The sequence below is a fragment of the Pagrus pagrus genome (assembly GCF_965226575.1).
Source record: "Pagrus pagrus genome assembly, chromosome: 22".
Lineage (NCBI taxonomy): Eukaryota > Metazoa > Chordata > Actinopteri > Spariformes > Sparidae > Pagrus > Pagrus pagrus.
Window position 1 is genome coordinate 1,694,793 of NC_140204.1, and position 21,611 is coordinate 1,716,403.

Here is a 21,611-nt window from a genome sequence, read left to right on the forward strand (position 1 = left end):
AGACATTGGGTCTCATTCATGAAACGTGAGCAGCACGGATTTGTGTGTAAACCGTGAGCAGCGCAAATTTACGTGCGATTTCCGCATTCATCAATCTTTTAGTAGTGCTGATTTTTTCGTAGCTACTCACAAAATCTACACCTGCTCCGGACTGTGTGTAGCGCTTGTGTAAATGTAGGAATAAACATAAATACTGCTTGTCACTGTTGAAAATTACAATTTTAATTCGTATTACTCTCTCTCATGTTCAAAATACGCTGATGCCTTTGAAACACGCAATATGCGACATATGACAAAATATTAACAAATATAAAAAATGTAACATTTTTCTACAGAAAATAAGTTGACAATTAAAGGTTCAAGATATAGATTAGATTTATTTAGAATGTGAACTACTTGTTTAAAACCACAGACAACACGTGCTTTCTACATATCAAACAAAAATATTATATAATAATAAAATCACACAAAAATGTAAACTATTGTCACGGCCAAAATAGTGCTCACCAGGTGTTGTCAATTTGAAATCTACCACCGTATAAAAAGGACTTCGGTTTTAGACAATGGTAACAATGGCTGAACTTGCACTTTTGCACGATTTGGCACAAGGTGCTATCTGGAGAGAGAGGAACTTCAGGGACCGGGCAGATTTGTTGGCTGAGAGTGATGAGTGGTTGATTGGTCGTTTCCGTCTACCGAGACCAATTCTGTTGTATTTATGCAACATTCTGGAGCCTAATCTGACGAGGCCAACTCAAAGAAGCCACGCCATCCCCGCACATTTGCAAGTGCTCTCCGTGCTGGGATTCCTTGCCACAGGGACCTTCCAGCGGGAGATAGCAGATAGAGCTGGAATATCCCAGCCATCAATGAGCCGCATTTTGCCCACAGTACTTACCGGCATTAATAACTTAATGCCGGAGTACATTCAATTCCCCTATGGCGCACAAAGGCAACAAGTAAAGCAGGAGTTTTGCGCGCTGGCCAACATGCCCAATGTAATCGGTGCCATAGACTGCACACACGTACGCATCAAGGCTCCATCTGATGATGCATTTGCATACATAAACCGGAAAAACTTTCATTCCGTGAATGTGCAGCTGATATGTGATGCAAAGTGTGTGTTGCTCAACGTTGTGGCACGGTGGCCCGGCGGGACGCATGACAGCTTCATACTGCGCCTTAGCGCAGTTGGCACCCGTTTGGAGAATGGAGCTGTGAGAGACGGCTGGCTTATCGGTAAGAATATACTCACAAATGCATGTGATTTATATGTAGAGACTTATCTTTTTATATCCATAGGGGACCGGGGTTACCCTCTTACGCGGTGGCTAATGACACCCCTGACCAACCCACAGACACCACAGGAGCTGCGATATAATGAAGCCCACGCCGTCACAAGGGCCGTTATAGAGCGCACAAACGGGGTTCTCAAGGCAAGATGGCTGTCTGGATCACAGAGGTGGCACCCTCCTCTATGCACCCGAAAAGGTGTGCAAAATCATAATGGCCTGCTGTGTCCTGCACAACATTTCAATTAAGAGGGGACTTCCCATACCTGATGTCCCACATCCACCTGAGCGGCTGCCTCCAGAACCAGCTCGTGAGATCAGGAATGCGGCTGCTGTTCTGGTACGCCAGCGACTTGTAGAGCGATTTTAAGGTAAATGTTGCTTGCACAAGTACTGCACAAGCTACCATTAACATTAAAAAAGCTACTCTGAACATTTTATATTGTTGCAAAAACGTATATATTTTATCTATCCAACATCCCGCTTATTTTAGTTCGTCAATTCATTTTAATACTGCCTTTGTTATAGCATTGCGTTATTTTCCACAGCTCCAAATGTTTTTACCCAGAATAACCAAACATCACACAGGGGGGACACTGAAAAAAAGTAAACTTTATTTTTTGGGGGGCAAAAGTGCCTGGCAGATTGCCTTAAGGCTGGTGTTGATGTCTTGCAGGGTAGTGTTTATTTCTTCAATTGCCCTAACAATTGCCACTTGATTCCTCAGAACCTCCTCGGTTAGGACCGGGTCACCTCTCCAGCCTCGGCGTCTGGGTGAAGGAGCAGGAGGAGCAGGAGCAGGAGGAGCAGCAGGTGGAGGACTGGCGCCGCGGGAAGAGCACTCGCCGGCTGAAACAATTAAAAAAAACATCAATAAATATGCTTGGAAAACATTTACATTGGCTACAGTCAAGAGTGGATTTATTTGAACTTGTAAAAACAGAACTTGTGTTAAACAATTAAGTGGGCCTACTTTGAACACCACAAACCTAAATTTATTAATTGTTTATTAAATGTGAATGACCTAAATGCTGTAGGTTGTCATCGAATAAAAGACACGCACATCTCATAAGAAAGGGCAGGCTTAGTCAAATGTATTGTCATGAAAAAAGGATGAAGGACTCGCAACACTGACTTCTTGCAAAAATAAATAATTTATTATACCGTGTTGTATTTCGAGCTGTGTGCTTTTCGTCAGACTTAAATGTTGTCTTTATTTGTTAAGTGTTAAGTAGCTATACATTCCGACAGACATCACTGATTTATTTAAAGTTTATCATTAGCACAAAATAGAATTTCTGGTTGCCTATTCATTCAATTTAGGGAGCACCTGACAAAGCACTGAGCTATAGATGGTTTTCAGAATGTATTGTGAACGAATGACACGTGTGACCTTACCTTCTGAATTTGATGGCGACTGGCTCAGCTCCAAAGGAGGCATGTCACTATCTCCTTCAGGGATTATTCCTGATAATGCAGTCTCCCCAATGATGCCTGCAATACGTTGGTCTGTTTGGCTCAGTGTTGGCTGGGACGGTCCTCCTCCCGTGGCCGAAGTGCTTGTTTTATTTATTTTGATTCGTTTTTTGGCATCTAATTTGATGTCAAACCACTTTCTTTTGACCTCCTGGAGGGTCCTCCCAACAGAGGAGACAGAGTTGACAGCATCAACTACCTCCTTCCAAGCCTTTGTTTTTCCTGTCCCTTTGACACCAGAGCTGACTGAGGAAAATAAAATGTGTTTTCTGACCTCCACTTCTCCCAGAATGACCTCGATCTCCTCCTCAGAGAAGTTTTTTTTCCTCTCTCTGTCTTTCTTTCCTTGCGCCATGGTCGCAGGCCGAGCGGATGCACCTATGCCCTTATATGGTGGTCATTTGCTATTCATGGGCGGAGATCTATGCTAATTGATAATCACCAGGGGCGCGCTGTCAATTTACGATGGGTTGGCATTCATCATCTTACACACGTTTTTACAATCAAATCTGAGTTTCCCGCGCCGTTCATGAATCCGGAGTAGAGTTTTAGTAGCGTGAGCTTTTATGTGCAACTCTACTCACAGATTTACTCACGTTTCATGAATGAGACCCATTGTCTTTATTAATATCATAATAAAGACAGTGGTTTGTTATGATTGATGACAACTGCAAAACAAAGGCCTCTCTGCAGCTAACGCAAATGCATGCTTTACACCTTGTTTTAAAAAATATATTATCTGAAGAGGTTGAACAGTTCATTTTTTGAGTGTAGATGTGTCATTTATCAGATAAATTCATAGTTGAAGAATTTGAGCTGAATATGTTCAGCGTGATTATACAACGAAAACATTTTTTGAAGGAGGGATAAAACAAGGCATAAATAATGGGGTTATAGGCTGAATTGAAGTAACCTAACCAAGTGAATACTTCCAAGAGGAAAGGAAGAATGCGGAAGCCAGTGAGGGGATTAATAATAGATTGCATAAAAAAGGGCATCCAACTAAAGATAAATATACCAAGCACAATACTGAGAGTCTTTGCAGCCTTGCCCTCAGAGTGCTTAACCAACCCACCTCTCCCTCTGTCATTTAAACTATTGTTCATATCTCCAATCTTTCTGACATGCTGTTCAGCCACGATAAATATTTTAGTGTAAAGACAAACCATTACAGTGCAGGGAAAGAAAAAGCTCAAAGCACTGTTCAAGATTCCCCAAAGTGCGTTAAAGTACACAAAACAACCGCCAAGGCAAAAAGATTCTGTTATATCCTCTAACCCTGCCAGATTGGCCTTTGAATAAATTACTCCATAAGCGTAGACAGCAGCCAGTGCCCAGCTGACACATACCATAATCATTGCCACTGACATTGTGATTTTTCTAGAATAATGCAGAGGATTGCATATTGCTTGATGTCTGTCAACAGCAATGCAAATTAGGTGAAAGATAGAAGCAATGGTGAGAAACAACTCAAAACTGGTGTGTATCTGACAGAACGTATCACCATAGAACCAGCAGCCATGAACAGTCCGGGTGGCACTGAAGGGCATCACAATAAAACCCACTAGTAGATCAGCCAGAGCAAGAGATAAAATGAGCACATTGCTAGGACTATGCAACTGTTTGAAATGACATATTGACACGATGACAAGAGAGTTCCCTAAAATGGTAACCAGCATGCCTGAAACAAACACCAAATAGAAGGAAAAATCTATCCAAAACCCTAACCGTACCATAATACATGAGGCATTGCTGCCTGGAAAACAGTCCAACAAGTCTGGAGGCAATGGATGAGTCATAGTCAAACAAAAGACATGTGCCAAAACCTCAGAGATAACCCAACAGAACCCAACAGAGAGAGGACCCTGGTAGAAACATACTGAAACCTCTCCCTTGTAATCAATGTCACAACATAGAAGCCACCTAAATAATTATTGGATACACTATGCCATCCAATCAAAGTCCTCCTATTAATATGCATGCAGAATAGTTAAAGTAAGATTATTATGTAATCCTATTTGTAATTTACACAATATTGATCTAAATAACCATTAATAGTTTCACATGGAAATGATTTTAGTTTTGTGTAATAGAGAAGTATAATTTTAAAAGGTGTGAATAATTACTAACATAATTATCAGAATGTTTAAGTGCTGGATAGATGAAGCACACTGCACACTGTAGGTGCGTTTGTACAAAGTCGGTCGTTCGTAAACTCAGAGCACTGTTGTAATATACGGTTAGGTTATTCACAGGACCACATTGTCGGAGTGGCAAAGCACAGTCTGGGCAGTCTTTCTAAGGAGATGGACCAGCAGAGGGCCAAGAGCAGTCAGTGTGTCATGAACAGCTGAAATGGCAACTAGCTAAATGTATGACTGATGGGCGAATGAAGTAAAGTAACTCAACACACATGCTAGGATATGAATTACAGAGGTCATTTTGTGTTTCTAGATTTAGATTGGAGGTATTGGAAGTTATTGTGTTGAAATGTTAACATTGGTTAGCTTACCTAATCCAACATTCCACTAGACAAGCAGACATATTCAGCTAAATTGGTTATCATTGCAGAAAAATAAAAATACTGTACACCGATTTTACATGGTCTAGTGAATTGAAAGCTAACATGCTGACGTCAGTGTTAGCTTCCTCAAAAGGCTAACAACAGAGTTAGCTCCTCCTACAGTTCAATTTTGAGAAATGTTTCCACTATTTCAGTGTACATGTTGGTTTTTATCTTCTTTGTCATCTTCATACAGACCCAACAACAGTCAGTGGCAGTTATATGGATCTTAACTTTAGAAATTCTTAAATGAGGATGGTTTTGTAGTGACTAATTTCTTATCCCCCCAATAACGTAGGATGTTATATTCCTTAAAGCAGTATGGAAACATGTTTGTGGAACACCAAAATCCTAGATGTCATCCTTAACTGATGTAAATAAGGATTTCATTCTCAGAAAGTTTCTGTAATGAGGCCCCAGCTGTCATTGACGACAATTTCTAAGACCTACATTTTGTTTTAAGAAGTTGGCAGATATTTGCCATATTTAAGTGTTTTTTTCTATAACGTAAATGTATTTAACAAAATAATCGTCCACTTCACATGTGACTATTCTTCATTCGCACAAACAAACTGATATTTGATCAACACAAGGTTGTGAACAAAATTATGAGTTGATCTCAGACACTCAAAGACATTCTGAATCTCTGCTGCTGTCTGGGCACAATGTGATTTAATGACATGTTCTCAAAAATGAGCATGCTACAGCTTCCAATATGCAAGTATTTTCAAACCATTCCAACCAATGTTTGCTTTCATGTTCTGTCAGTTTGTAAAGATTGTTAAGAAAAAATGTGTTGATGCCATGTAAGGCATCAAACTACAGCTTCCTTTACAGCAGAAGTCTGGATAAACCTAAATCAGCATGTACTGTAACCTACTAAAGTGAACAAGGCGAGGCAAAAGACACAACAGAGTAATGCATAATGTTTAAATATAGCCCAGCAATATTTGTGCATCCTTACAAGGGAAAATTGTTAAAGAAATATTGATTTCAATACAATTTAGAATTGATGACACAAGTTAATCGTAAGTTTCCGAAATTCAAAAAACTGGAAAATGTAACTGATATTTCTGAAGTTTGTTGCACAAAAAAGGTTTCCAAAGAAAATTGAACATGTAATTATTGATGACAATAGCAGAACTAAGATCTTTTTTATTGCTGTTGCAAATGCATAAACAAGACTTTGTTTTAAAAACAATATTTGAAAATATCATATTCATGTTTGAGTGTGTCATTTAACAGATAATTCATAGTGGAAGAATTTGAGCTAAATATTTTCAGAATGATTATGAATTGAAAACATTTTTTGAAGGAGGGATAAAACAAGGCATAAATAATTGGGTTTAAGGTAGAATTGTCTTTAAAAAAAAAAGACTGGCAAGAAACAAATGTAAGTCCATGTTTCCCTTCATGTTAGTTCCACTTGTAATGTTTCTGTAGTAAAAATGTGTTTCTAAAGGCTTCTGGGAAGAACTACAGCTTCACACATGACCTCCAAGGAGTCAAAAGGTGCTCTCTGTAGAGAATGACTGAAAAAAGTGCAAAACACATCATGCAGTAAGGCTTTAATTTCCGAAAGATTCTAAATACCATGTAACAACGTTATGCATTTTTTTCTAATGTAAATTGATCAAGGGGAATCATTTTAATATAGTTATGAATTGAGTAAATGACAAAATGTACCATTAATATCATAATAAAGACAGTGGTTTGTTATGATTGATGACAACTGCAAAACAAAGGCCTCTCTGCACCTTAAGCAAATGCATGCCTAACACCTTGAAAACTCAAAAATATATTATCTGAAGAGGTTGAACAGTTCATTTTTTGAGTGTAGATGTGTCATTTATCAGATAAATTCATAGTTGAAGAATTTGAGCTGAATATTTTCAGAGTGATTATGCAATGAAAACATTTTTTGAAGGAGGGATAAAACAAGGCATAAATAATGGGGTTACATGCTGAATTGAAGTAATTCAACCAGTAAAATACTTCAGAGAGCAGAAAAGGTATACTTAAGCTAGCGAGAACACCAATCAAATGTAGCACATATAAAGGCATACAACAAAAGATGAATACACCAAGCACAATACTGAGAGTCTTTGCAGCCTTGCTTTCAGACTGTTTAACCATCCCACCTCTTCCTCTGTCATTTGCACAATTGTTCTTATCTCCAATCTTTTTTACATGCTGTTTAGCCACAATAAATATTTGAGTATAAAGACAAAGAAAATTGAACATGTAATTATTGATGACAATAGCAGAACTAAGACCTTTTTATTGCTGGTGCAAATGCATGAACAAGACCTTGTTTAAAAAACAATTTTTGAAAACATCATATTCATGTTTGAGTGAGAGATAATTCATAGTGGAAGAATTTGAGCTAAATATTTTCAGAGTGATTATGAATTGAAGACATATTTTGGAGGAGGGATTAAACAATGCATAAATAATTGGGTTTAAGGTTGAATTAACCTCTTCTTCTGTCATTTGAACATTTGTTCACATTTAGCCACAATATATATTTGTGTGTAAAAACAAACTATTACAGTGCGGGAGAAGATTTGAGAGCTGCGAGAGTCTCTGACCTCAAAGAGTGGCCATGGGAGAAAGCAGAGCTTGTAGGTTATGGAGATGATGACATCGAGCATCTGTGTAGACACTTCAAAACAGTCACAAAGAGAAAAATATCTGTAAATGGGAAAATTGTCTTGACATAGTGGATTCAGCTTAACGCATGTTTTCCCATTTGTGCCATTTAGATGTTTTGGGGGCCAAGCTGGTTTTGGTGTCACTTAAAGGACCCGCAATCCAAGGTTGTAATGCTGAGACCCAATGGATCTGTGATATAAATCAGCACAAAGGTTGAGAAAAGCTAACTTTTGAAAGGATAGAACAGGTGAACAGGCAACAAGGGAATTACTGGATTTGATCAAATCAAACATCAAAGAGTTTTGTTTGGATGACATATTAAGGATTTTATTTTTCTTTCAGAAAAAAAATTAATTATTAGGCTGCCATAAAACTGCATGGTATTTAAATTACTCAAAATATTAGGTGACTAAATGGACATACAGTGTGTTGTCTTTTCAAAAAAAGACTGGCAGGAAACAAATGTAAGTCCATGTTTTCCTTCACATTAGTTCCACTTGTAATGTTTCTGTAGTAAAAATGTGTTTCTAAAGGCTTCTGGTAAGAACTCCAGCTTCACACATGACCTCCAAGAAGTCAAAAGGTGCTCTCTGTGGACAACGACTGAAAAAAATTAAAACATGTGATGCAGTAGGGCTTTAATTTCAAAAGGTTCTACATACCCTGTAACAGCATTAATATACGCATGTTTCAAGTGTAAATTGATCGAGGGGAATTATTTTAATATAATTATGAATTGAGTAAATGACAAAATATACCATTAATATAATAATGAAGACAGTGGTTTGTTATGATTGATGACAACTGCAAAACAAAGGGCTCTCTGCAGCCTATGCAAATGCATGCCTTACAACTTGAAAACTCAAAAATATATTATCTGAAGAGGTTGAACAGTTCATTTTTTTTGTCTTGACATTTGTCATTTATCAGATAAATCCATATTTGAAGAATTTGAGCTGAATACTTTCAGAGTGATTATGCAATGAAAACATTTTTTGAAGGAGGGATAAAACAAGGCATAAATAATGGGGTTACAGGCTGAATTGAAGTAACCCAACCAGTATAATGCTTCCAAGAGGAAAGCAGGAATGCGGAAGCCAGTGAGGGGATCAATAATAAATTGCACAAATAAAGGCATCCAACAAAAGATGAATACACCAAGCACAATACTGAGAGTCTTTGCAGCCTTGCATTCAGAGTGCTTAACCAACCCACCTCTCCCTCTGTCATTGGAACTATTGTTCATATCTCCAATCTTTCTTACATGCTGTTTCGCCACAATAAATATTTGAGTGTAAAGACAAACCATTACAGTGCAGGGAAAGAAAAAGCACAAAGCACTGCTCAACATTCCCCAAAGTGGGTTAAAGAAAACAAAACAACCGCCAAGGCACTTTAATGATTCCATTAAATCTTCTATCCCAGCTACATTGGCCTTTGAATAAAGTACTCCATAAGCATAGACAGCAGCCAATGCCCAGCTGACACATACCATAATCATTGCCACTGACATTGTGATTTTTCTAGAATAATGCAGAGGATTGCATATTGCTTGATGTCTGTCGACAGCAATACAAATTAGGTGGAAGATAGAAAGAGTGGTGAGAAACAACTCAAAACTGACATGCAGATGACAGAACGTATCACCATAGAACCAGCAGCCATGAACAGTCCGGGTGGCACTGAAGGGCATCACAATCACACCCACTAGTAGATCGACCAGAGCAAGAGATAGAATGAGCACGTTGGTAGGACTATGCAACTGTTTGAAATGACAAATTGACACAAAAACAAAAGAGTTCCCTAAAATGGTAACCAGCATGCCTGAAACAAACACCAAATAGAGGACAACATTGGTTCCAAAACCTTTCCGTATCATAACACACGAGGCATTGCTGCCTGGAGCACAGTACAGCAACAGCTCTGGCGGCAACGAATGAGTCATCCTAAACTCAAAGACATATGCCAAAACCTTAGAGGTAATCCAACACAACCCAACAGAAAGAGGACCTTGAGAGAAACATCCTGAAACCTCTCTCTTATCATCAATGTCGCAACATTGAAGCCACCTAAATAATCATCAGATTCACTGTGCCATCCAATCAAAGGCCTTCTATTAACATCTAATTAAAATTAGTCAAGCAACATTGTTATGTCATCATATTTGCAATCTATTCAGCATTGATCTAAATAACCATTAATAGTTTCACAAGGAAGACAATTTTGTTTTTTGTAATAAGGTATCATTTTAATTGATGCCATATATTTCTTGTAATACTAACTAGTAGTATTACTTTGACTCTGCAGATTGGAGCACTGTTGGAGTATACAGCTCGGTTATTCTGAGTACCTCACTCTGAGAGCCACATCCACTCCTCGCCCTTCTGTCTGTGATGGAGCAGCAGAGTACCAAGGGCAGTTTCATCACCTGAAATGGCAGTAGCTAAATGTATGACTGATAGGGGAACTGATGATGCGAATCACAGAAGTGTTTTTGATTTTGTGTATTTAGATTTGAGGTAGTTGTTGTTGTCATCATGTTGTATTAAAATGTTTCTATTGTTTAGCTATCTCAACATCAGATTAGGTGAGATAAAGTAACTGGCCGATTGACGTAGATCCATATTCCTCTCGTGACTGTCATCTCTCTGAATCTCAGTTTGATGTGGGGGTGGGCTTGGTCTTCCTCTGGCTCTTGTGTGAGTCTGAGATTTATAGACAGATTGACGTAACCGAAGCCAGTAACTCAACTTATCATTCTTTTTTGATTCTAACAAGCAACTTTTTTGAAGACGGTTCCTTCTGATGTCAATTGTTTTACTGCCTTTTTTTTTTTTGACTATTTGTGATTCTTTTAATTACCACTTACTTGGAAAATATAACAGCCATATGTGTTTTATTTGAAGAGCCAACAAATAACAGTATCTAGGAGGTAGAAGGTGTGTATGTGAGGCTGATGCATGTGCAGACTGATGACAGCAACACAAACAGACTGATTGAACCGGTCAGACAGGATGTGATTAACTTGTTGGACAGTGACGTTGATGCGTCAGTCCCCAATTTGAGAGCTGCTAGGGTCTCTAACCTCAAAGAGTGGCCATGGGAGAAAGCAGAGCTTGTAGCTTATGGAGACCATGACATCAAATATCTGTGGAGTCACTTCAAAACAGTCCCACAAAGACAAAAATGTATGAATCGGAAAATTCAGCTGAGGGCATGTTTTGCCAGTGCAGGGTGGTGTGCTATTTCTGGTGCATGTTACAGAGGCTACCAGGAGAGGTTTGCCCTCATTCTGATGCTACATGATATGATAGTTGCTATCCCATTCTCCCCGGCTGTATGTGAGTCGAGATTTAACTGACTAAGCAGAATTAAGACAGACAGGAGGTCATCTCTGAAATAGTGATGATGGACAAGTTAATGTTAGTTTCACTTGTGGGAATTGAGGGTGGACACAACTGACTAATAACTGAGAAGTAATGACACTGATAATACATATAATTCTTACATCAGATTCAAATTCTGTACAGTATGAGATACAATGAACTACAAAGTGTCTTGGTTGGCCGGTGTAATGAAGCCTTTTAACATTATTTTTGTCACATTTTTATTTTTAAGCTCACCTGTAACTGTGTAGTTCCTTATTTGCCTAAAATATATTGCACATTTTCTGCTCTCTTATCATTGCGTAACCCCCAAAACTGAACAGAAGTTGACTGTAGACATAGATTTACAAGACATATACATGAATTCATGTGCTACTATTTCTAAAAGTTTCTTGGAAGAAATGTCTGCGTCCATTACTGCAGTAGTCAAACAATGAGGCCTAAAATGGACAAATGCATATACATGACAACTTCAGTTACTTCCAATAGGCAAACTTCCAAAAGCTTCTGAGAAGAACTACAGCTTCCTTCAACTCAGGCGTCAAAATTAGCTTAAATCAGTACATAACTCCTTAAAGTCATTAGGTGCTGTCTGAAGACAAAGACTGAAATAATAACAAAACAAATGACAGTTTTAGAAGCTTTATTTTATAGTGTGGCAAAATACATGATAGATAATGCACAATCTTTTTTAAAACAGCCCCTATGTACCCTTTGGAGCTTTAGTGTATGAGTTGTTACAATTGTAAATTGATCAAGGGGCATTATTGGGAATCGAATATACGCATTATTATTGCCAGGTGTATCTCAGAATCAAATAATGAACCGTGAAATATAGTGTCTAAAACAATCACATAGAGAGACAAAAATAATGGCCCAGTAATGAAGCATCTTGCATGCATCATTAATATGCAACACATATTATTGTGTTATAGTGGTTTGTGAAAAATAAACATGTACTTTTTGATGACAACTAGAAAGAAAGTCTTTAATTTGCTGATGCAAACGCATGTCTTTGACCTAATTTAAAAAATGGCTCATTTGAAATCATTAGATAATGCATGTTGACGGTGTAGATACGTTATTTAACAGTCATATTCAGATTTGAAGAATTTGAGCTGAATATTTTCAGAGTGATTATACAATGAAAACATTTTCTGAAGGAGGGATAAAACAAGGCATAAATAATGGGGTTTAAGGTTGAATTGAAGCAACCCAACCAAATTAATACTTCTATGAGCAGACCAGGTGTCCTGTAGCCAGTGAGGGGATCTAAACTGTAAACAAGGGTATCCAACAAAAGATGAATGCAACAAGCACAATACTGAGAGTCTCTGCAGCCTTGCACTCAGACTGTTTAACCAACCCTCCTCGTCCTCTGTCATTTGAGCATTTGTTCTTATCTCCAATTTTTCTTACATGCTGTTTAGTGACAATAAATATTTGAGTGTAAATACAAACCATTACAGTGCAGGGAAAGAAAATGCAGATAGCACTGCCCAAGATTCTCCAAAGTGGGTTTGTGAAAACGAAACAACCACCAAGGCACATTATTGATGCCATTAAATCTTCTAGCCCTGCTGTATTGGCCTTTGAATAAAGTACTCCATAACAGTAGGCAGCAGCCAATGCCCAGCTGACACATTCCATAATCACAGCCACTGACATTGTGATTTTTCTAGAATAATGCAGAGGATTGCATATTGCTTGATGTCTGTCGACAGCAATGCAAATTAGGTGGAAGATAGAAAGAATGGTGAGAAACAACTCAAAACTGGAATGCAGATGACAGAACATGTCACCAGAGAACCAACAGCCATGAACAGTCCGGGTGGCACTGAAGGGCATCACAATCACACCTACTAGTAGATCAGCCAGAGCAAGAGATAAAATAAGCACATTGGTAAGACTATGCAACTGTCTGAAATGACAAATTGACACAATGACAAGAGAGTTCCCTAAAATGGTAACTAGCATGCCAAAAAGAAACACCAAGTAGAGTGGAAAATTGGTCCCAAAACTATACTGTTCCACAACACATGAGGCATTGCTGCCTGGAAAACAGTACATGAACTGCTCTTGAGAATAGTCATCAGTCATCATGAACCCAAACACATATGCCAAAACCTCAGAGATAACCCAACAGAACCCAACAGAGAGAGGACAGGGGAAATGGGATAAACATGCTGACATCTCTATGTTGTTACCAAAGTCACAGCAAAGAAGCCACCTAAATAATTATCGGATACACTGTGCCATCCAATCAAAGGCCTTCTATTACCATACATGTAAAATAGTTCAAGCAACAATATTATGTCATCAAATGTGTGAGATGTGTAGAGATAGTTCATGTTCATGTTGTTGTTTGATGTGTTCTGTCCAAGTGTTTGGAAAGTCGTGTTTTGATGCTTTGGCAAAATTGTCGAAACTTTCATGCCAATAAAGCCCATCTGAATTTGAACATAAGGTATGGCCACAATTTTAGTTTCAAACATTAACAAAACAAACTAACATTTTCGATAGAATTTGAGGAAACTTTGTTGAGTTTATGTCAAACATGTCTATGTATTGTGTTACAGAGTTGTTTGAAGTTAGCATTGAAACCAGGTAGCCATGGCCCGCACTGAGTCAGGGCAGAAAGATGATATCGCCCCCAGAGTGTCAGCTAGGACATGGTGCTTACAGCAAGTTCTTGTTATTTGAAACGCTCTTAACTTGTAGTGTAATCAACGAATACCATAACTTACAAAATGTCAATAAGTAAATATTCTTACACTTATTAAATATGCTAAACAAAAAAAACAAACAAAAAAAATACAACCATACGCCCCCTGAATTCAGGTTCATCTTCTACTGAACTAAGACAAGCTAAATTCCAGGATCTATACGCTAACCCATCGGCCCTTACTGTACTAACTGTGCATTTTGGCTGTTAGAGGGTTAACCTAAAGACTCCTATGTTAACATCTGAGTAGGAATTCTCTCATCTTTGGATTTTCTGAGTGCAATAGTGTGATAAACTGGCTGGATATCAGCTGACTGCAGGAAACTAGCCTGATGACCTGGCAAGATACAATCTTAGAGGCTACAGGACTAGACACGGACCCCGGCTGGTTACTGGGTGATTGAGGCAGGCCTATACTCCTCTATGAATGTATTCTTTCTGCATTTCAGTTTCATGTGGGGATGGGCTGGGTCATCCCTTGGCTCCAGTATGAGTCTCAGCAATGTATGGACAGATTCAACTATCCGGAGCCAGTATTATCATCTTCATCCGATTCTCCAAGTAACTTTTTGAAGTCAGTTCCTAATGATTTCCATTGTTTTCCAGCCTTTTTCTTGTTTGACATCTTGTGATTTTAATCACCACTTACTTGTACCAGCCATGTCTTTTCAATTTGAAGAGGCAAGAAATAACAGTGTCCAGGCGTAGAACGAAATGAAATGAAATAGACTTAAGTTGTCTAGGAAAAAAAAATTTGACAAGAAACTAATATAAATCCATGTTTTCCTTCACATTCATTCTGTTTGTAATGTTTGTGGAATAGAAATGTGTTTCTTTGAGCTTCTGGAAAGAACTACAGATTCGTACATAACCTCCCAAAAGTCAATAGGTGCTGTCTGTAGACAAAGACTGAAAACGAAGCAAAATACATGATTTTGTAATGCTCACTTTTCAAACCAGACCTACATTTATTGTAACAGTATTAATGTATGAATTGGTACTAGTGTAAATTTATCATGGTGCATTATTTTTGGATAATTAAGAAATGAGTATACAACTTGTTATTTTATATAAAAGGTGTTCTTTTAAATTCAAGTACTGAAAAAGCTTAATGTTAAAAACAGCGTATAAAACAATAACACAGGAGGACAGTGACCTTCAACAGTGATTTGTTAAAAAAATGCAAATAGTTCTTGATGACAAGTGCAAAACGAAGGCCTTTCTGCCACTGATGCAAATGCATGCCTAACACCTTGTCTGAAAAATATCCTATTTGAAAATGTTAAACAGTTCATTTTTTGAGTCTACATGTGTCATTTAACAGATACATTCATAGTAGAAGAATTTGAGGTGAATATTTTCAGAGTGATTATGCAATGAAAACATTTTTTGAAGGAGGGATAAAACAAGGCATAAATAATGGGGTTACAGGCTGAATTGAAGTAACTCAACCAGTATAATACTTCCAAGAGGAAAGAATTAATGCGGAAGCCAGTGAGGGGATCAATGATAAATTGCATAAAAAAGGGCATCCAACAAAAGATGAATACACCAAGCACAATACTGAGAGTCTTTGCAGCCTTGCCCTCAGACTGTTTAACCAACCCACCTCTCCCTCTGTCATTTGAACTATTGTTCATGTCTCCAATCTTTCTTACATGCTGTTTAGCCACAATAAATATTTTAGTGTAAAGACAAACCATTATAGTGCAGGGAAAGAAAAAGCACAAAGCACTGCTCAACATTCCCCAAAGTGGGTTAAAGTAAACAAAACAACCGCCAAGGCAAAATGATTCTGTTATATCTTCTAACCCTGCCACGTTGGCCTTTGAATAAATTACTCCATAAGCATAGACAGCAGCCAGTCCCCAGCAGGCACATACCATAATCATTGCCACTGACATTGTGATGTTTCTAGAATAATGCAGAGGATTACATATTGCTTGATGTCTGTCAACAGCAATGCAAATTAGGTGAAAGATAGAAAGAGTGGGGAGAAACACCTCAAAACTGGTGTGTATGTGACAGAACGTATCACCATAGAACCAGCAGCCATGAACAGTCCGGGTGGCACTGAAGGGCATCACAATAACACCCACTAATAGATCAGCCAGAGCAAGTGATAAAATGAGCACATTGGTAGGACTATGCAACTGTTTGAAATGACATATAGACAACATGACAAAACAGTTCCCTAAAATGGTAACCAGCATGCCTGTTACAAACACCAAATAGAGGGCAAAATCTGTCCAGAAACCTTTCCGTAACATAATACATGAGGCATTGCTGCCTGGAAAACAGTCCAACAAGTCTGGAGGCAATGGATGAGTCATAGTGTAACGAAAGATGTATGCCAAAACTTCAGATGTCACCTAACAGAACCCAACAGAGAGAGGACCTTGGGAGACACATGCTGATCTCCCTTGTAATCAATGTCGCAACATTGAAGCCACCTAAATAATCATCAGATTCACTGTGCCATCCAATCAAAAGCCTTCTATTAACATACATGTAAAATAGTCTAAGCAACATTATTATGTCATCATATTTGTAGTCTATTCAGCATTGATCTAAATAACCATTAATAGCTTCACAAGGAAAATAATTTTGTTTTGAGCAATAAAGTATAATTTTAATCGATGCCATATATTTCTTGTAATACTAACTAGTAGTATTACTTTTACTTCAAAGTGCACTGTGCTATAAACTGGATCGTCTGCAGATTCGGAACGCTGTTGGAGTATACAGCTCGGTTATTTCGAGTACCTCACTCTGAGAGCCACAGAGTACCAAGGGCAGTTTCATGAACACCAGAAATGGCAGTAGCTAAATGTATGACCGATGATGCGAATCACAAAAGTGATTTTGATTTTGTGTATGTAACAGGGTTGAAATTATATCTTTATTTTTACGTTTGAAATGTCACCAAATCCTGATGAATATTGTTTTCTATATGTTTAAGATGTGTTTTATTGCCTATATTTATGTTTGATTGTTGTATTCAAACCAAAGTGTTAATGCCTGTACTGTCACTTTAAAAAGTCGCAGGCCTTGTGTCGTTATTCCCGTGCTTCTCTCAGTCCACCTGGATGGACCTTGGTGTGGCGCCGCCTCTCAGCAGACACGCCGATTTTTCCCAGTGGCCACTCGTGGAATCACAACAAAAAATCCCATGGGGCCCAGAAAGCATTTTTCCCATAAACTGTAATAGTAAAGGAGAAGCCTGTAAAACTGTTCTCAGGACACCTCCAGCTGTAACCACTGTTAACTGCTAATCTTTGTATTCCATATTTTTAAGTCATGGACTTTTAAACCGTCACAAAGTTTTCTAAAGGCCAGAAAAGCCCCCCCAAAGTCTCATTTTCCATGGTGACGTCACAGCTGTGTGCGTGCACTCCCAAGCGCGGTCGTGCTGTGTCTCGGAAGTGAGGATGCCTGTTGGCTTAATGACAGCTCTGAACGGGGCTAAACGTGGCCGGAAAAGTGAATTAAACGACTCCAGGGTGAGTCTTTTTCGAGACAGAGTTGTGATAAAAGTTTCATATTTTAATGGCAATTACCCACTTAATGACCGCATTTTCACTTACTGCCAGTGCCACTGCTGTGTAAAAATCAAAAAGTTATTTACCATGCATGTGATAGTTTCGGTGATGTGTGTCACCAGGGTCTCGGTCTCACCTTGACTGATGTTCAATATCCTTTTCATCCTATCATAATGACCTTTTATTACGGTTTGAACCGTCTCTGTCTGACGGCCTGGAATTATGTCATTTGCAGCAGAGCATACTGATGATGATGCAAGTATAAACTACAACGCAATAAATAATAAAGATGAATAATAAAATAGAAAAATAAAAGATAAAATTAATTAAGAAATGCACATTTTACTTACGTAATGTCAAAGCATTCTCTATTCAAAGAAAGTAAGAAACAACAGTCAACATGCAGTCACATGTTATACTCTCACTTGGCTCTTACAAACAATTTTTCTCAGTTTTGCAGACTGTAATCACAAATGAAACAATTTGTTTGAGCCTTGGAAATATTTTACAATTATTTTTTATACATATATGCACAATTAACTTAACAATACACATGAATAATGGCACTTGCACTTCGGTAGAGATATTTGCACTTTATTGGATTCGCACACAACATTGTTTACACATCACACCAGCTCCGCCTGAAAGGGAGATAGTCAGGATCTTGAATAGAGGGAGATTGGACATGGTGTATCACTTTGTCAGTATTTGGTGGATCATGTGCCATAATTACTGTGGCTTACATGTGTAGAATATAGTACCATAAGTGTATGCATTTAGTTGAGTCACTGTGTACAGTATGAAACACTAAACTGTCCTCTGTGCTCCAGGGTTTTTAGCCAGAAGGCTTCCCCGGGGGCCAGACACCTCTTTATAGTTCCAAGAGGGACTATATCGGTGAGAGATGTCTTTTGTAGATCGTGGAAAGCTTAATCTTTGTTTGGAGTAAGAGTAGGTGTATTAAAATATTGCATGGGGGTTAGGAGTTAGCAGTGTGTTAAAGGTTGAATATGGAGAGTGAACAGAAAAAACACCACCTATTGACCAGAGATAGGAGTTACAACAACAGATAAAATAATTCCTGCAGTCGGTTGCCAGACCCTACGTACAAACATATGCATCAAAAATACACCTGCACACACATACATGCGTAGGTATATTATACATTCACATACATAGATACAAACATACATACATCTATCTTTTCATAAGTAAGGATAATTATAATACTCATTGCTCTCCACTGTTTGGTTACCCAAGAGTCTGTATTTATCTATCATCATATCTTTTTACCTTTTTTTATGTGGGGGCTTCTGGGAAAAAATGACATGGCTTGGGTTACTGCAGTGGTCAAAAACTAGTAAATGAGGCCAAAAATCGACATATGCACGTACATGACAGCATCAGCTATCTCAGTGGACACACCAAGTGTAAATCTGAATGAAGCCTAAAATAGACATATGTTGTCTATTGAAAAAAAGATGTGTCAAGAAACTGATATAAAGCCACATTTTCCTTCACATTCATTCTGTTTGTAATGTTTGTGGAGTAGAAATGTGTTTCTTTGAGCTTCTGGGAAGAACTACAACTTCGTACACCTCCCAAAAGTCAGTAGGTACTGTCTGTAGACAAAGACTGAAAAGGAAGCAAAATACATGATTTGGTAATGCTCACATTTCAATTTACCTGAATAACAGCGTACAAAACAATCACACAGGTGGACAAACATAATGGCCCAATAATTAAACTTGTTGTTAGACAAGATGTAGCATTGATATCCTAATAAAGACAGTGATTTGTTTAAAAGAATGCAAATAGTTCTTGATGACAAGTGCAAAACGAAGGCCTTTTTGCCACTGATGCAAATGCATGCCTAACACCTTGTCTGAAAAATATCCTATTTGAAAATGTTAAGCAGTTCATTTTTTGAGTGTTCATCTGTCATTTAACAGATAAATTCATGGTTGAAGAATTTGAGGTGAATATTTTCAGAGTGATTATGCAATAAAAACATTTTTTGAAGGAGGGATAAAACAAGGCATAAATAATGGGGTTACAGGCTGAATTGAAGTAACTCAACCAGTATAATGCCTCCAAGAGGAAAGAATCAATGCCAAAGCCAGTGAGGGGATCAATGATAAATTGCATAAAAAAGGGCATCCAACAAAAGATGAATAGACCAAGCACAATACTGAGAGTCTTTGCAGCCTTGCCCTCAGAGGGCTTAACCAACCCACCTCTCCCTCTGTCATTTGAACTATTACTCTTATCTCCAATCTTTCTGACATGGTGTTTAGCCACAATAAATATTTGAGTGTAAAGACAAACCATTACAGTGCAGGGAAAGAAAAAGCACAAAGCACTGCTCAACATTCCCCAAAGTGGGTTAAAATAAACAGAACAACCACCAAGACAAAATGATTCTTTTATATCTTCTAACCCTGCCACGTTGGCCTTTGAATAAATTACTCCATAAGCGTAGACAGCAGCCAGTGCCCAGCAGGCACATACCATAATCATTGCCAGTGACATCGTGATTTTTCTTGAATAATGCAGTGGTTTACATATTGCTTGATGTCTGTCGACAGCAATGCAAATTAGATGGAAGATAGAAAGGGTGGTGAGAAACACGTCAAAACTGAGATGCAGTTGACAGAACATGTCACCATAGAACCAACAGCCATGAACAGTCCGGGTGGCACTGAAGGGCATCACAATAACACCTACTAGTAGATCAGCCAGAGCAAGAGATAAAATGAGCACATTGGTAGGACTATGCAACTGTTTGAAATGACTTATAGACACAATGACAAGAGAGTTCCCTAAAATGGTAACCAACATGCCTGAAACAAACACCAAATAGAGGGCAAAATCTGTCCAGAAACCAAACAGTACCGCAACACATGAGGCATTGCTGCCTGGAAAACAGTACATGAACTGCTCTTGAGAAAAGTCAACAGTCATCCTAAACCCAAAGACATATGCCAAAACCTCAGAGATCACCCAACAGAATCCAACAGAGAGTACCTTGGGAGAAACATACTGAAACCTCTCTCTTGTAATCAATGTCACAACATTGAAGCCACCTAAATAATTATTGGATACACTGTGCCATCCAATCAAAGGCCTCCTATTAACATACATGTAAAATAGTCCAAGCAACATTATTATGTCATCACATTTGTAATTTCACAATATTGATCTAAATAACCATTAATAGTTTCACATGGAAATGATTTTAGTTTTGTGTAATAGAGAAGTATAATTTTAAAAGGTGTGAATAATTACTAACATAAATATCAGAATGTTTAAGTGCTGGATAGATGAAGCACACTGCACACTGTAGGTGCGTTAGTAAATACTCACAAACTCGACCGTTCGTAAACTCAGAGCACTGTTGTAATATACGGTAAGGTTATTTAGAGGACCACATTCTCGGAGTGGCAAAGTCTGGGCAGTCTGTCTAAGGAGATGGACCTGCAGAGAGCCAAGAGCAGTCAGTGTGTCATGAACAGGTGAAACGGCATGTCTAGCCATATGTATGACTGATGGGCCAATGAAGTAAAGTAACTCAACACACATGCTTGGATATGAATTACAGAGGTCATTGTGTGTTGCAGAAAAAAATAGTGTACCAATTTTACATGGTCTAGTGAATCGAAAGCTAACATGCTAACCTCAGTGTTAACTTCCTCAAAAGGCTAACAACAGAGTTAGCTCCTCCTACAGTTAACGTTTAAGAAATGTTCCCAGTATTTCAGTGTACATGTTGGTTATTACCTTCTTTGTCATCTTCATACAGACCCAACAACAGTCAGTGGCAGTTATATGGATCTTAACTTTAGAAATTCTGAACTGAGGATGGTTTAGTAGTAACTAATTTCTTATCCTCCAATAAAATAATAATTGCTTAAAGCAACCGTGACCCTCACGGTAAAAGTCGAAGATAATGAGATGAGATGAGATATTCGT

At 38.2% G+C, this 21,611-nt stretch overlaps 4 protein-coding genes across 4 annotated transcripts; 1 reads left to right on the forward strand and 3 right to left on the reverse strand.

The window, feature by feature from the left end:
* The first annotated feature begins 478 nt into the window (after positions 1–478).
* Positions 479–2,189, forward strand: LOC311251575 (putative nuclease HARBI1). Its single transcript, XM_084344064.1, has 2 exons — positions 479–1,663; positions 2,020–2,189. The coding sequence occupies exon 1, from the start codon at positions 564–566 to the stop codon at positions 1,539–1,541; it is 978 nt and encodes a 325-aa protein (XP_084200190.1). The 5' UTR covers positions 479–563; the 3' UTR covers positions 1,542–1,663; positions 2,020–2,189.
* Positions 2,042–9,931, reverse strand: LOC311251816 (trace amine-associated receptor 13c-like; the record flags this gene model as incomplete). The annotated part of the gene is made up of 2 exons (XM_084344461.1): positions 2,042–2,141; positions 9,045–9,931. 2 exons carry the CDS (start codon positions 9,929–9,931, stop codon positions 2,042–2,044), a joined length of 987 nt encoding a protein of 328 aa, XP_084200587.1.
* Positions 9,932–15,410: 5,479 nt separating this feature from the next.
* On the reverse strand, positions 15,411–16,367 carry LOC311251817 (trace amine-associated receptor 13c-like; the record flags this gene model as incomplete). The annotated part of the gene is made up of 1 exon (XM_084344462.1): positions 15,411–16,367. The coding sequence occupies one exon, from the start codon at positions 16,365–16,367 to the stop codon at positions 15,411–15,413; it is 957 nt and encodes a 318-aa protein (XP_084200588.1).
* Positions 16,368–18,258: 1,891 nt separating this feature from the next.
* LOC311251818 (trace amine-associated receptor 13c-like) lies at positions 18,259–20,480 on the reverse strand (the record flags this gene model as incomplete). Its single annotated transcript, XM_084344463.1, has 3 exons — positions 18,259–18,280; positions 19,786–19,920; positions 20,080–20,480. 3 exons carry the CDS (start codon positions 20,478–20,480, stop codon positions 18,259–18,261), a joined length of 558 nt encoding a protein of 185 aa, XP_084200589.1.
* Between the last annotated feature and the right edge of the window lie 1,131 nt (positions 20,481–21,611).